At 37.0% G+C, this 13,735-nt stretch overlaps 1 protein-coding gene across 1 annotated transcript in view; it reads right to left on the reverse strand.

Moving 5' to 3' along the window:
* Positions 1-861: 861 nt before the first annotated feature.
* Positions 862-13,735, reverse strand: part of LOC306842692 (chitin synthase chs-1-like) — a 29,634-nt gene continuing 16,760 nt past the window's right edge. The window contains exons 4-19 of the mRNA XM_079373701.1: positions 8,450-9,462; positions 7,580-7,669; positions 7,351-7,503; positions 7,115-7,265; positions 6,926-7,027; positions 6,694-6,835; positions 5,222-5,422; positions 4,853-5,137; positions 4,509-4,688; positions 3,591-3,975; positions 3,414-3,445; positions 3,258-3,322; positions 1,990-2,100; positions 1,672-1,889; positions 1,507-1,588; positions 862-1,421 (exon numbers count right to left, since the gene is read on the reverse strand). Of these exons, the coding sequence (XP_079229827.1) occupies positions 1,395-1,421; positions 1,507-1,588; positions 1,672-1,889; positions 1,990-2,100; positions 3,258-3,322; positions 3,414-3,445; positions 3,591-3,975; positions 4,509-4,688; positions 4,853-5,137; positions 5,222-5,422; positions 6,694-6,835; positions 6,926-7,027; positions 7,115-7,265; positions 7,351-7,503; positions 7,580-7,669; positions 8,450-9,462 (3,237 nt within the window). The 3' untranslated portion in view covers positions 862-1,394. The remainder of the gene's footprint in view (positions 1,422-1,506; positions 1,589-1,671; positions 1,890-1,989; positions 2,101-3,257; positions 3,323-3,413; positions 3,446-3,590; positions 3,976-4,508; positions 4,689-4,852; positions 5,138-5,221; positions 5,423-6,693; positions 6,836-6,925; positions 7,028-7,114; positions 7,266-7,350; positions 7,504-7,579; positions 7,670-8,449; positions 9,463-13,735) is intronic.

Genomic DNA, 13,735 nt, shown 5'->3' on the forward strand with positions numbered 1-13,735 from the left:
TAGTGGATAATATGAGTAACACTTACCGCTCACGTTTTTTTGATAATTCATGAATTTATGATGGAAAAGTAATGTAAAAAGAATGTTTGATTTTTTTAAAAATTAAAAAACATAAGGAACGTCAGAACATAATTAAAATTAAAAGGACATGTCAGTGCTGATAGTCTTGTGGGCAGCGCGTCGACATATAGCACCATTGGTGCTCGTCCCGAGTTTGAATCCCAGCATTAGGACCTTTCCTGATCTCGCTTACCCCCACCCCCACTTCGCTTCCTGTCACTTCCTGTCCTATACTAATAAAGTCAAAAAATGCCAAAAATAAATATTAAAATAAGGACAGTGCTGACACCACAAGCGCTACCATCAAATTTGAAGTAATAATCACAGGAGCATTTGATAATAAAGCTTTATCATTTTCGAGGGCAACCTTTCTGACCATTTAAATGCCTCTTTGGGTTCAACAGATCAGTCAAAGTTGTGACTACACTCGCAAAATTCTGACAAAATCCTCAATAGTACTTCACCATCCCTATAAATTGATACAGTTCAAGATGAGATTGTGTGTTAATCCTGGGTTAACGTTCTTATTTGCAGTGTCATTGATTGGCCAAATTCAGCATGTGACGTAAAGGCTCTTGCTATCAATTTGTACTATTATTATTGTTATTTTAGCATATAAGTGATCTATAAGGGTTTTGTTTCATACTATTCAAGGATTCATAGAATAATGCTTGTTTTACCTCTTTTTTTACATCACATAAAACAATAAAATAATATAGAAGCAAGTATACTAGTATTCACACAAACTGAACTTCTGTTCAATAACATTAAAACTTCCTGAGACACAATGAGAGACATTTTCAATAGAGCATATATCAATATAATTTATTTACATGCACTGTACAGTAAATGTGTTCAAAGATATAGATTACATTTTGTTTTATATAACTGTGAATTTAATGTTAATTTAGTGCAGTTAATTTTTGTAAAGAAAGAAACAAGGAAAGAAAGAAATATAGTGGTATGGTATATGGAATGGAAATAATTAAGTAGAAATAAATAATATATTGGCTAACAAACTACAAATTATTGGCCATTTCTTGTAATGTCAATAATATCCAATGCTGATATTCAGTACTATGTAATTGATTGTGATTAGTTTAATTATTAATTTGCATATCATGTAATTAATTCATGAATTGTCAGGCCCAATGTTTTACACTACAACAGAGCATTCAGGTTTAAACACTAAATAAATATTCAGAACATTCTATTTGCACTGTTATTATCCACTGGACTATAAACATTAATTATTAAATGCAAAACATTATACTGAAGTTATAGCCCTAACAGATGGGCTCTTAAAACATAAAGCTGTGTCTGGCCCATACGTCTCAGGCTGGTGGATTTGAGTCCAGGATCTGTGCAACATGATTGACATGGTTCATTAAAAAAAAAAGCTAACATTTCAAATGTCATCATTTTGTTTGTGATCAATTGGCTCACCTGATGTGACCGATGTGACTGCTTTCTATAAGATTTAATTTCTGTGTCAGCATATGCCACAAAATGGATAAATGTGTAGATTCTGAAACAAAAGAACATAATCCATTAAAAATACATCTCTTTATCAGTAATTGTGATTAAATTCTTGTGTGCATGTTTAGTTACCTGTGGTAAAGCATTCCAACAAACTGAATTAACAGCAGTACTGCAAAACCCAGTAGAAACATCAGTGCGATTGGATCTACGGAAAACACTTCTGTTGGGTCATAAGTCCCATTGGGATAGATTTTTGGGACCTTTATGGAGACTGAGTCTCCAATCGCCTGAAGGAAGAAAGTTGCCACCAGCCAAAGTGCATTGCAGAAGAAAAAGGCAAATGTAACCTGTATGGAAAAGTAAGGCAAAACAGCATGGAAACAAATCTCTACGGTTCCAGAGCAAATACTTTAGAACAAGACCACATACTATATTTCTTTTGTGTACCTTATTTCGAAGTTCTCTTAGATCATCAGCGATTTTTTCCTGTTGTTCTTTATTCACTTTAAGAGGTTCCAGATATTTCTTCTGCAGTTCTCTCCAGAAATCGATTTCATCCTGCAACCAGGTCATATTTACTACTTATTTTATGTTGATGCTGTAAAGCACATTGGTCAGATGCTGCTGTTGTAAATGGTGCTATATAAATAAATTACACTTGAAACTTAAAAATATACAACTGTTAGGTCATGTTAGCTCAGGTTCATTAAATAATAATTTTTTTTTTTGGGTCACAGAGTTTCCTTTCTAGAGCCATGCAAAATCAAAGACAAAACTAGTCATATATGAGTTTTTGGAGGGCTTTTATTTTGTAATGCAACATAAAATCGTCTTGAAACTGGTTGAGTGACACCCAGGGGTAGTGGACTATTAATCTGAATTGAAACTGGTCTGTGGAAACAGGGAGGTTTCTTTTTAGAGCTATCCAAAATCAAAGACAAAATTGGTCATATGTGAGATTTTGGAGGGCTTTTATTTTGTAATAGGAAATCAGACAGTCCTAACATTGGGCAAATGACTTTCTGGAGTGGTGTACTGTTAATGAAAAGTGAAACTTTTTGTGGAAACAGGGAGTTTTCTTTTTATAACTATGTGAATTTACAGATAAATATGGTTATATGCAAGTTAATGAAAGGCTTTTATTTTGTTATTCCTCATGAGACAGTTATTTTCATATTATTTGGAAATTGTACATTTAATATTACTCAACATCTGAAGTCATTTAAATTGAATGAAATAAAAATATTTTTTTATTATGTTATTTAAAATGTATTCATTTATTCGTTCGTTCATTCATTTATTTATTCATTATTGACAGAGAAACTGGCTTAATAAATGAATGCCAGAGATAACGTTTTTACTCGCTATTACCGCATTATGCTCGCACCACAAAATAATGTGGCGGCTAGATTGACCGTGTTTTTCAAAGTGGAGGCTGGCCTGACCGCAGTTGGATTCGGATGGCAATTAAATCACCAACTACCCCCTGTATATGGTGAAAATCACTTACATCAGAGACGTAAACACTTACCTGAGAAACAATTACCGTCCGAATCGGGCTTAACACAGATTTGTGAACAATATTTCTTGAAATAGGCCTTTTTGTACATAGAAAAAGTCTTAGATCTTTGAGTTCAGCTCGTGAAAAATGGGGGCAAAAACAAAAGTGTTGCATTTATAATTTTGTTCAGTATATATATATATATTAGACTTACCAAAGGCAGTGCAGATTCATCCAAAGGAAATTCGTAAGATTTCATCTGCAAATGTTCAATCCAAGCTTTTGGATGAAACATATGAGTTTTAATGGTAGTCAAATTCAATAAGTCTGCATAGAATATTATGAAACTATTTATAGAAGTTACACTTACTTTGATGAGGACTAAGCTGGAACTCATGTTCCCTACAATACAAAGGAATGCAGTATTAGTTTTAGTTGTTGTATTAAAACACGCCTCTACGTAGTTACAATAGTTACAATATAAAATGCTCACAGATGGACTGAAGTGTCAGTGTTCAATTGTCCTATTGTGTGGACATGTTTTTACCTTTGTGTTTCCAAGGGAATTTGTGGCTTTTCAGTTTTTGTTATTTCTTCTGATGGTAATATCTTCTCACTCAGATCTTCAGATTTCAAGCATGGACATTTGCAGCATGTGGCATTCATGACCTTTTTCTTGATGGTATCGACTGCCGTAGTTTTAGTCTGGCTGCCGGTTTCACGAGTGCCCCACGTGACATTGTTCATGTTGACTATGGAGTAAATAGCTAGGAGTAGATACCCACTGGGAATGCATAGGAAGTATAACAATCCATAGATGACCAGTGAGAACTCCTGTGGGTGTAAAGCTGCCGTGATGATGTACAAAACCACCATGCCGATGAGGAACAGACCACTGGGGATCAGAAAAGTCTTTTGCTTCACTAAATCACCTATGAGAGTTGACGAGAGAAGAGAAAGTATTATAGATATAGGCTAGATCGTATTGCTATCTTTTAGAAAAAATGTGCAGTCTAAAAATATTGATGGACTAACGTATACACCACTGTACTTTCAAAAGGTTGGGAATGGAAAGATTTTCTAATGCACCTAAGTCTAATGTACACTACCATTCCTAAGTTTTAGTAAGATTTTTTTTATATATATATATATTTGATTCTCTTATTCTCAGCAAGGCTGCATTTATTTGTTCAAAAATACAGTAAAAACTAATATTTTGAGATATCATTACAATTTAAAAGAACTGTCTTCTTATGTCTTTTAATGTTTTAATTTACTCCAGTGATGATTTTTTCTAATAATGTAAATGTCTTTACTGTCACTTTAAACTTTACCAGTTTAATGCATCCTTGCAAAATTATTAATTTCTTTTAAAAAAATCTTACTGTGCAACTGGAAAAGAAAACGACACTGAAAAGAAAACTTCTGATCAAACTAAAAGATACTTAAAGACAAAAAAAATTACCTATGATTGCGAGAATTGTTCCTGCCATGAGAAATGCATAGAGTACACTCATGATTGCTGCAATTTTAATCTGTGTGTCAGATTTCAGTTTGAAGCACAGGATGAGGTAGATAGTCGGGGGCACTATGGCCAAAGCTAGGGCTATATTTGCATCCATATTCAAGATGAACACAAAGCTTCCTGCAATATAAACAAAGCACTTTAATAGATATTTTGGTCAAATGTAACTGTAAAAACATATCTTCCTTATACCATACTGCTGAAACAGAATAATAAATCCAAGCACAAAATATAGATTTTTTTTTTTTTTATTCAAATAAATATTTCTAAACTGCTAACTTTACCTGATATCATGAGACAGATAGTGGCAGGGCCCAGGATGGAAGCTGTCATGCTGATAGTCTGGTACAAGATGTAAAGTTTTGAGATTGAGCTGTTCCTCTGAGAGGTCAGTCCTCCTGAGCCCAAGAGGTCGATGGTGTTGGCCATGGTAGAGGGTCCCCAGCGTCTGCGCTGGTTGTAGAACTCCTTAAAATCCTGTGGAGCATTGGTGTAGGCATCAGATGCTGCGTTATACTCCACCCTCCAGCCCTGCTGCAGCAGCAGAGTGCACAACCAGCGGTCCTCGCCTGACATTACACCAAACAGAGGGTGAATTACTTTTCGTTTTAGTTGAATTTATATAATTTGTCAAAAGTTAACTTTAAGCAGACCTTGGTCATACTGGATATATTGGCTGGCTTCACTGGCTTTGGTTGTGTATCTCTTCATGACGTTGTCGTCCATGAGTGCAGCTCCTCTGAAAAGACTGAAACATCCAGGGCTGCACAGTACACAGCCGAACACGTGTTCTGCAGTCTTTTGCAGCCAGTGGCCTACCGCATATTCAAACTTCTGATACCACACCATGGGCCCTTCAATTATAGTGAAGAAATGATCTGATTAATCTATTCATTGCCCTTAAAATCTATGCATAAGTAGTCTCTAGTGCAGGGGTCACCACACCCGAGCGGTTTGCATGTGTACTGCACGTCGACTCGGACAACGACGCAGAAGTATAAACGAAAACCGACGCACAGCCTATGGTGTGGAGGCTACGGCATATGTCTGACCCAGAAGTATAAACCAGCCTCAAGTCCGTGGTGAACGAGAGCCAATCATGATTTTGTCTGAGCTATGAATACAATACGAAAAAAAATATATATATATTATTATTATTTTTAATAAATAAATAATAATTAAAATTATAATTTTTTATTGCAAATCCATTCTAATTATTATTATTATTATTTTATGATTATGATTATTATATTATTTATTATAATTATTCTTGTCATGAATTATTAAAAAAATGAAATGTTATTAATGATAAAGTGAAAAAAATATTTTTTTAAAACCATTTACAAATACAAAAACAAAGCAGCATCTACACGCAAAAAGGGAACGTGTCACCCGATTCCATAATAACACCAGAATCAACATTGGCTTGACTTTTTAGATGTGGCGAGAACTCCGAGATTTGTAAGGATTCAAAAGCAACCCAGAAATGTTTTTTCTTGCTTATCAGGTAATATATTTAATTGAAATGATAAATAGTCATTCAGCTCTCTAGCATCAGCATAGGTTCATTGTAATATTTGACCTTATCAGACTAGCAGTCTTAACGTCTAGTGTTAATGACTTGTAATGTAAACTTTTGTTACGTCATTTAGCGATTTCTTAAGGGAAATTTGATTTGGCCAATACAGATAGACCACGTAAAAGGATACCTGCATTAAGACCAATCATGTGCTTATGTCTTTCACATTAGAGTTTAAAAATCTTGTAGCCAAAGGAATAAAAATCTTATAGCAGTTGTATCTGAACCTTGGAAAGCGGTAACACCGACCTAAGTGGTTCGCATCCTTCATAGAGCACATGAGAAGGGTCCATCAGTTGGTCCATCAACAATCATTGTGTTTTGATTTAAAAACATCAACGTTTCCAGTAAATCAAAACACAATGGCACCTGCTTAGATTATATCTTTTTAGATTTCCATGTGTACTCTGGTGCCACGAACGACCACATTTATTCGAGCAGATCCAACGTACAACCAAAACATTGTTATTCTGCAAGATGAATGCAGTTTTATTTTTAACTGCTACAGGACCAAAAGCCACATGATGTAGCTATAATATATCCAACCTGTGCCCATGGGATGAATCCTGCCACAGGCAGCTCCAACCTCTGGGTAGAGTTTAAGTCTGTCGATTAACAGCATGACTGCTGACGGCTGGAAATCAGTGTCCCCATCCAGGGCCAAGATGTATGTGTTCTCACTTTCTTTCTAGAGAGCATTGAAAAAAAACACGCTGTAGTCAAAAATTCTGGCTGATATTGTATTAATCTGTAGAAAGTCTAATAATAAACTACTAACCTTCAATTTCTCCTTAAGGTAATCCAGTTCTTCACCTGCTTTAAGCTTTTTGAAGTACTGTCTGTTAAGTCTCCAGCCAAGAATGTAATACAAGTACATTATCTGCGAACATAGATGATTAGTGAAGTTGTGGGTATAAAAAAAAAAATGATGTATCTGTTTTTTAACTGGATTTTTCATGAATCTTACCTGCGACCATCTTTTTTTGTGACGGATAAGTGTCTTGTCTTTGAGGTGAACCATCATCAAATTGCCTTTAGGGAGAATGTATTCCAGCCGACCCCCATAAGGGGTGTTTATGATCTTCTGGCGTGGTAGTGCTGCCTTCTGTTTGAATATGCTAATGTATATGAAGTATTAGTAGATTAGTCTTGCACATAAGTTCTCAGAACACATAAACAGATATAACGAAGGAGGATTCTTACGTGTAAACTTCTTTAATTACATCAACAAGTATTTCAGCATATTCCTTTACATGCCTTCCATTATCAACATCCTTGAAAGCATCATCAAAATAAATATGGAATTCAAACTCGACATCACTATGTTCCTTGGTCTTGGGCCTGTATTTATCGAGCCTGGTAGTAAAAGAATTTTGCTATTAAAATTCAATTGAATTTTTTTAGAAGTTGAGTAAGTGTAGTCTGTGTTTACCTGAACATAGAGATGATTATCTTCATCATTTCATCGTAGGTCTCGTGCCACATCGTTGCACACAGAAACACTTTGATGGTTTCTTTGGCACTGTGGAGTACATTTTAAATATTTATGAAGTCATTCCATGTTAAGAAATCCAAAGAAAAGTTTGGTGTCTCATTGTTTAACAGACTTGAATTTCTCAGAAATAGTTTTTGGAATAATCTGATGAGATCCTTTTGAAATAGGGCTTTATTGCAAGCTTATTTTAATTGCAGGTATTTTGGTAAACGTGAGCACAATTTTAGATGTTGAATGCTTTTTAAACTCCAGAGGAGATACATGTGAAAATACAGGGGTCTGTTTCTCAGATGAAAACTCTAAGAAGTGGGGGATTTTGCTCTCCTTCTAATCTTACTAATGACTTGGAGAAAGAACTATAACATCAAACAGATCTCATTTGTCATTTTTAATAGGAACACATTTACTGTGTACAATGCTTTAACTTAGAGGGGTTGATTTAAAGGGATGCACTGATAATAATAATAAAAGAATAACTCATACCAATAACAACATAATCATATTATCCAGTTAATAACCAACATATGTAGATGTATTATTATTAGTGTTTAAAAGAGTGTTTAAAGATAGACTTTAAGTGAGATTTAGATGACAAAGAAATATAGATGGTTATAAATGGTTATTTTACATTTAGGTTTATACATTTTATATATGTAAATTATATAATATATAAGATAAAAATATAAATGTAAAAAAACACCATTCAACATTAAATATAAAATTTTGTTATGGATAAATAAAAATATTTAATATTGGCTGATATATTAATGATATATGTAACCATACTTAAAAAGTAAAAACACTTACCTCTTTTTTTCCTTGATTCTCTTTCTGATTTCAAAACGGGTATTTAGCAACATGGACTGTTCTAGAAATGCTCCTTCATACATGCGTCGCACAAACAGATCTTGGGTTCTTTCTATTCGATGGATCTTCAGGTACCAGATGTAAACCGTACTGAGCATGAGTCCCAGCCACCAGCTCAGAGCAGAGAAGCCCAAACAGGTCAGTCCTCCTATCTTCTCGTTAACCACAATGTCCCTGGTTTTCAGAGTTCTTATAGCATCCGTCAACATCAAATGCAGCCATGTGTCACTGGATTTTGGCTGAAAGGTCTCAAAACAGGTAGAAGTTTGATTTGAATCTGGGAGCCTGATTGATGTTGGAACCAAAAAGACTGCCAAAACTGTGATCGAGGCCAGGTACATGGGCAGGACGAAGCTGCGGTGCAGGGCGTGCATCTTACAAGCCACAACCACAAACCAGCGGCACAAGGCAGAGGATACAATCTGGATCACCACCAATGAAACGATGACTGTTTCAAAGACAAGTTTGACCGATTTCCATTCTCTACCTGACAGAGGAACATAAGCTCCCACCACAGCTGATGTAACCAGGATTCTCGTCAAACTGGAGATGATGCAGACCACGTTACGGGACTGAGCGATGTCTCTGGAAATGTTGTCTAGAAATGATACAGCAAAGAGCGTGCTGTAGTTCTCCCACCAGTTCACAGAAACACAGATGGTCCCAATGATGGCAAGGCCAATTGATATATTTATCTCTAAGGAACTTTCGAATACCAAATAACTGACTGCAAAGAACACATAACCTGCGATGGTTAATAAAATGGAGCACATGGGGAGCATTATAAGCCACTTTTTCTCTTTGGCAAGGCACTCAGCGACCACCTGGAACACTGCGGACAGGATGCTCACGCTGTTTAGGATCATCACATTGGTGACAATGTCAAAGTGTGGCATGGCTACTATTGTTAGAACTGCTGTTCCCAGTGCTACCAGGAACTCAACACACAGAACCTGGAAGAAAGGTCAAATCAAAGTCAGAAAGGTTACGGCAATCATAATCAGGATCTATGCTGCCTATAACAAAATTGGAGGTCCCACTTTATATTAGGTGGCCTTAACTACCATGATAATGATAAGTGACATATTGTCAAGTATGGTGACCCATACTCGAAATTGGTGCTCTGCGTTTAACCCATCCAAGTGCACACACACAGCAGTGAGTAGTGAACAAATGCACACACACACACACACACACACACACACACACACACACACACACACACCGTGAACACACACCCGGAGCAGTGGGCAGCCATTTATGCTGCGGCGCCCGGGGAGCAGTTGGGGGTTCGGTGTCTTGCTCAAGGGCACCTCAGTCGTGGTATTGAGGGTGGAGAGAGCGCTGGACATTCACTCCCCCCACCTACAATCCCTGCCAGCTGGGGACTCGAACCCGCAACCTTTCGATTACGAGTCCAATTCTCTAACCATTAGGCCACAACTACTATGTACTTGCATTTAAATTAATAATTTGATACAATGCACTTATGGTGTACATGTTTTTACATTGTACTTACATTTAAAAAAATACTTTCATGCAATTACATCTGTAATTATTTTCTGTAATAACATTTATAGTTGCACAGTTGACTCATCCCTTACACCTTAACCCACCCTTAAACCTACCCATACCACCAAACCTGTCCCTAACCTTATCCATATCCCATCTAAATAGCAGCAAGTGTTTTGCAATACAATATTAACACAATAGGTACATTGTACGTATTTTTGAAGTACATAGTAGTTAAGGCAACCTAATTTAAAGTGGGACCAAATTGGATATAAAAAAAATCACTAAGAAATTGCTAGTAAGTGATGGTAACAAACCAATCGCAAATAAACGACAAGTAAAACACTAAATTAAACATTATATTTTGTAGAAAAACACACTCCAATAATCTTGATTAACAACTTTAAATATTTTTTTTTTCATACATAACACAACATAAAAAAACAATATATATATATAAAATAACAAAATAAAACCACAGACACATTCTCAACATCTCAAAGTCCAGTCAAAAGGAGGGAGAACAGGAAGGACAGAAAAAAGAAACCCACAGAAGTCACTCCTCCATACAGTCACGTATTTCAAAGAGAAAGCACTGCCAAGCATCAATGGTAGAAGGCTTGGCTCCATTGATTCGTGCTGTTGTACATTCACAAGACACTATTTGCAGGAGGCTACGGATCCAATATGTTTTCCCACACATATGCAGTGTAAACCAGTTCTGTATTATTGTCTTCTTCGCAGCTGTAAAGCCAGCAAACAACATTCTCTTTTGCATCGAACTTATACAAAGACCAGAATCATCATTAAGAAGACACAAACTTGGGTTAACTGACCAATCAATTTGCAGTAAGGATGATAAAACCAGGTTTACATGTGTCCATAGACTGCTAGTGATAGGACATTCCCAAAACATATGCAGAAAAGTACCTGATGATGTAGTATTACATATATGGCAGTTGAAATTTGATTGTAGTTTCATTTTGAATCTTTTGTAAGGAGTTATGTATGCTCTATGAATGACTTTGAAGTGAATAAGACGATGAGCCAGATTTTTAGATGTTAAACTGAGATTAGACCACACCCTCTCCCAGTCGACGGATAAATTAAGGTCAGATAATTCCCTATTCCAAATAGTTTTAATAGAAAGAGGTTTTATAATGCAATCAAGAATCGTATTATATATTAAGGAAGCAGATGGCCGACCAGCAGATGGTGCAATCCAGTCCCGCATAGGATGAGAGGAAACGGGAGAAGACCAAGGAACGCCATACGCTTTGAGAGCGGAACGTAATTGAAGAAAGACAAAATATGCGGATGCTGGTAGACAAAATTTAGTTCTTAACGTCTGAAATGAACATAGGCCCTGGTTATCATATATATCACCGCACGTGTTTACATTTACATTTTACATTTATTCATTTAGCTGACGCTTTTATCCAAAGCGACTTACAATTGCTATATATGTCAGAGGTTGCACGCCTCTGGAGCAACTAGGGGGTTAAGTGTCTTGCTCAGGGACACATTGGTGTCTCACAGTGGATTCGAACCCGGGTCTCTCACACCAAAGGCATGTGTCTTATCCACTGCGCCATCACCACCCCACCTAAAGAAGACCAAGAGGGTAGGAAAAATGGGCGATTTCCGCATACAAAATTAAAATTGTGCCATAAAGGTGTACTATTACAAAATTTGAAGGGTCCTCCTATCCGACGTTCAACCGTTTTCCTGATTTTAATAGAATTGGCCACAACCGGACCAAATTTATAATTATCCCCTTTTTTCCCTGTGCCAGTAAATAAAATGTCCTGGAGTCTATTTGGTTTAACCTAGTCAGCTTCAATCACTCTCCAAGAAACTGTAGATTGAGGATCAACCCAAGTATGAAGAGCCTTAAGCTGGAACGACCAATAATACAGTTCAAAATTTGGTACAGCCAGTCCTCCTGCGCTATTAGGATGTTGTAATGTGGTAAGTTTAATTCTGGGGCATTTATCATTCCAGATAAATTTCGTAATTATGGAGTTGATCTCCTTAACCCTTTAACGCGTACGATCACACCGGTGTGATCAGTCTTGGCTGGTCCCTGGAGCGTACGATCTCACCGGTGTGATCAGAAACTTCAGTGAGTCACGTCATCAACTGCTGAATTCAAATCTGCTTTCGCGTGTTGGCTGCCGAGCGCTTGTCATATTATCACAAATATTCCGTGTTTTCAACCATATAATGCTTATTTTAGGTTTCAGACATTTAAATACACATAAGTACTAGCAAAACCATACATTTATAGTTTGTAAAATACACGATGTCTATGGAAGCAGCAATAATGATCGTTACAAATATAATCTGACAACATGTTTTATTGATATCATATACAGATTGTGTAGCAGGCGCGGAGCTGTGGGTGGGCCTGGACGGGTCTGGGCCCGCCCACATTGACAGCTGGCCCGCCCAATCAGAAATAAAAAAATAAAATAAAATACTACTCTGTATTGTTAAACATGGATACTACTTTATGTGGTGTATTTCATCTATAACATGTTATGTTAAAAACAGTAAAATTATAAGCAAGCCTGATAACTTTAAAATTTAAGTGTGTTGGTGACGTGTTTTCATTGGTCAATGCAACATCAACGTAGCACGCTCTATTGTAATCTGGCGCGAACCATCTATGACGCGAACAACCAACGGTTATAACGTTCGCTAGAAGTTTACGGTATCTTGATTTTTCTTAGTATGGCCAAACGACTTACTCTCACTCATTTTTTAAAAAAACCTCATATTGAGATTAATAATTATTTGGAGGACCAATCTGTGGATCGTAATGGAACAACCGCTGACTCTGAGAATGGAGCGGAGATTAACTCCGAACCGACGACCTTCACTGATGCTAACCGGCAAGCAGATCTGCCTATGGCTAATCGACGATCACTGCTACACTTAATTGCACCGTCGGATCTGTCAGCTCTGGGGGAACCTGCTACCCAACCTCATCTACAGGCATTCCCGAGTACCATAATTGATGGGAAATATCGAAGCTTCAACGCCAAGTGGTATGAAAGGTTCAACTGGATTGAATATAGCCAGTCGAAAGACCTGATTTTTTGTAAAGCCTGTCGGCATTTTCCTGAACAGCACACTGAGGGGACGTTTACTAAAGAGGGTTTTAAAAATTGGAAACGTATCGGCCAGGTCTGTGAGAAGCATCAGTCTAGCAAGCTACATGCTTCTGCACTTGTAAAATTACTCTCCTACAAACAAAGTCATGCGCAACAAGGCAGCGGTACTGTATTAAATCAGATGCACGGAGATTCCATTTCGTTCATTGAACGTAATCGACAGCACGTCAAAGTTGTGCTGGATGTTGTCATGCAGTGTGCCAAAATGGAGATACCCCTGAGAGGGCACCGGGAAACTCAGGAAGCGTTAAACAAGGGGAATTTTTTGGAGCTATTCGAGTTTATATCGAAGTACGACCCAGAAATAAAAAAAAAACTTGTTGAACTGCCACGAAATGCTACACTCATGTCCCACCACATTCAGGACGAGCTACTTGAGGCTGCCGCTTCACTTCTACTCAGGAAGATAAAAACGGAGATGCAAGAACAGCCTAGGCCCACATATTTTGCCATACTTGCAGATGAGTTTAAAGATGTTTCGAAACGCGAGCTAGTTGCTGTCTGTGTTCGATTTATCCATAGTGGGACAATCAAA

Source organism: Barbus barbus (assembly GCF_936440315.1).
Source record: "Barbus barbus genome assembly, chromosome: 23".
Lineage (NCBI taxonomy): Eukaryota > Metazoa > Chordata > Actinopteri > Cypriniformes > Cyprinidae > Barbus > Barbus barbus.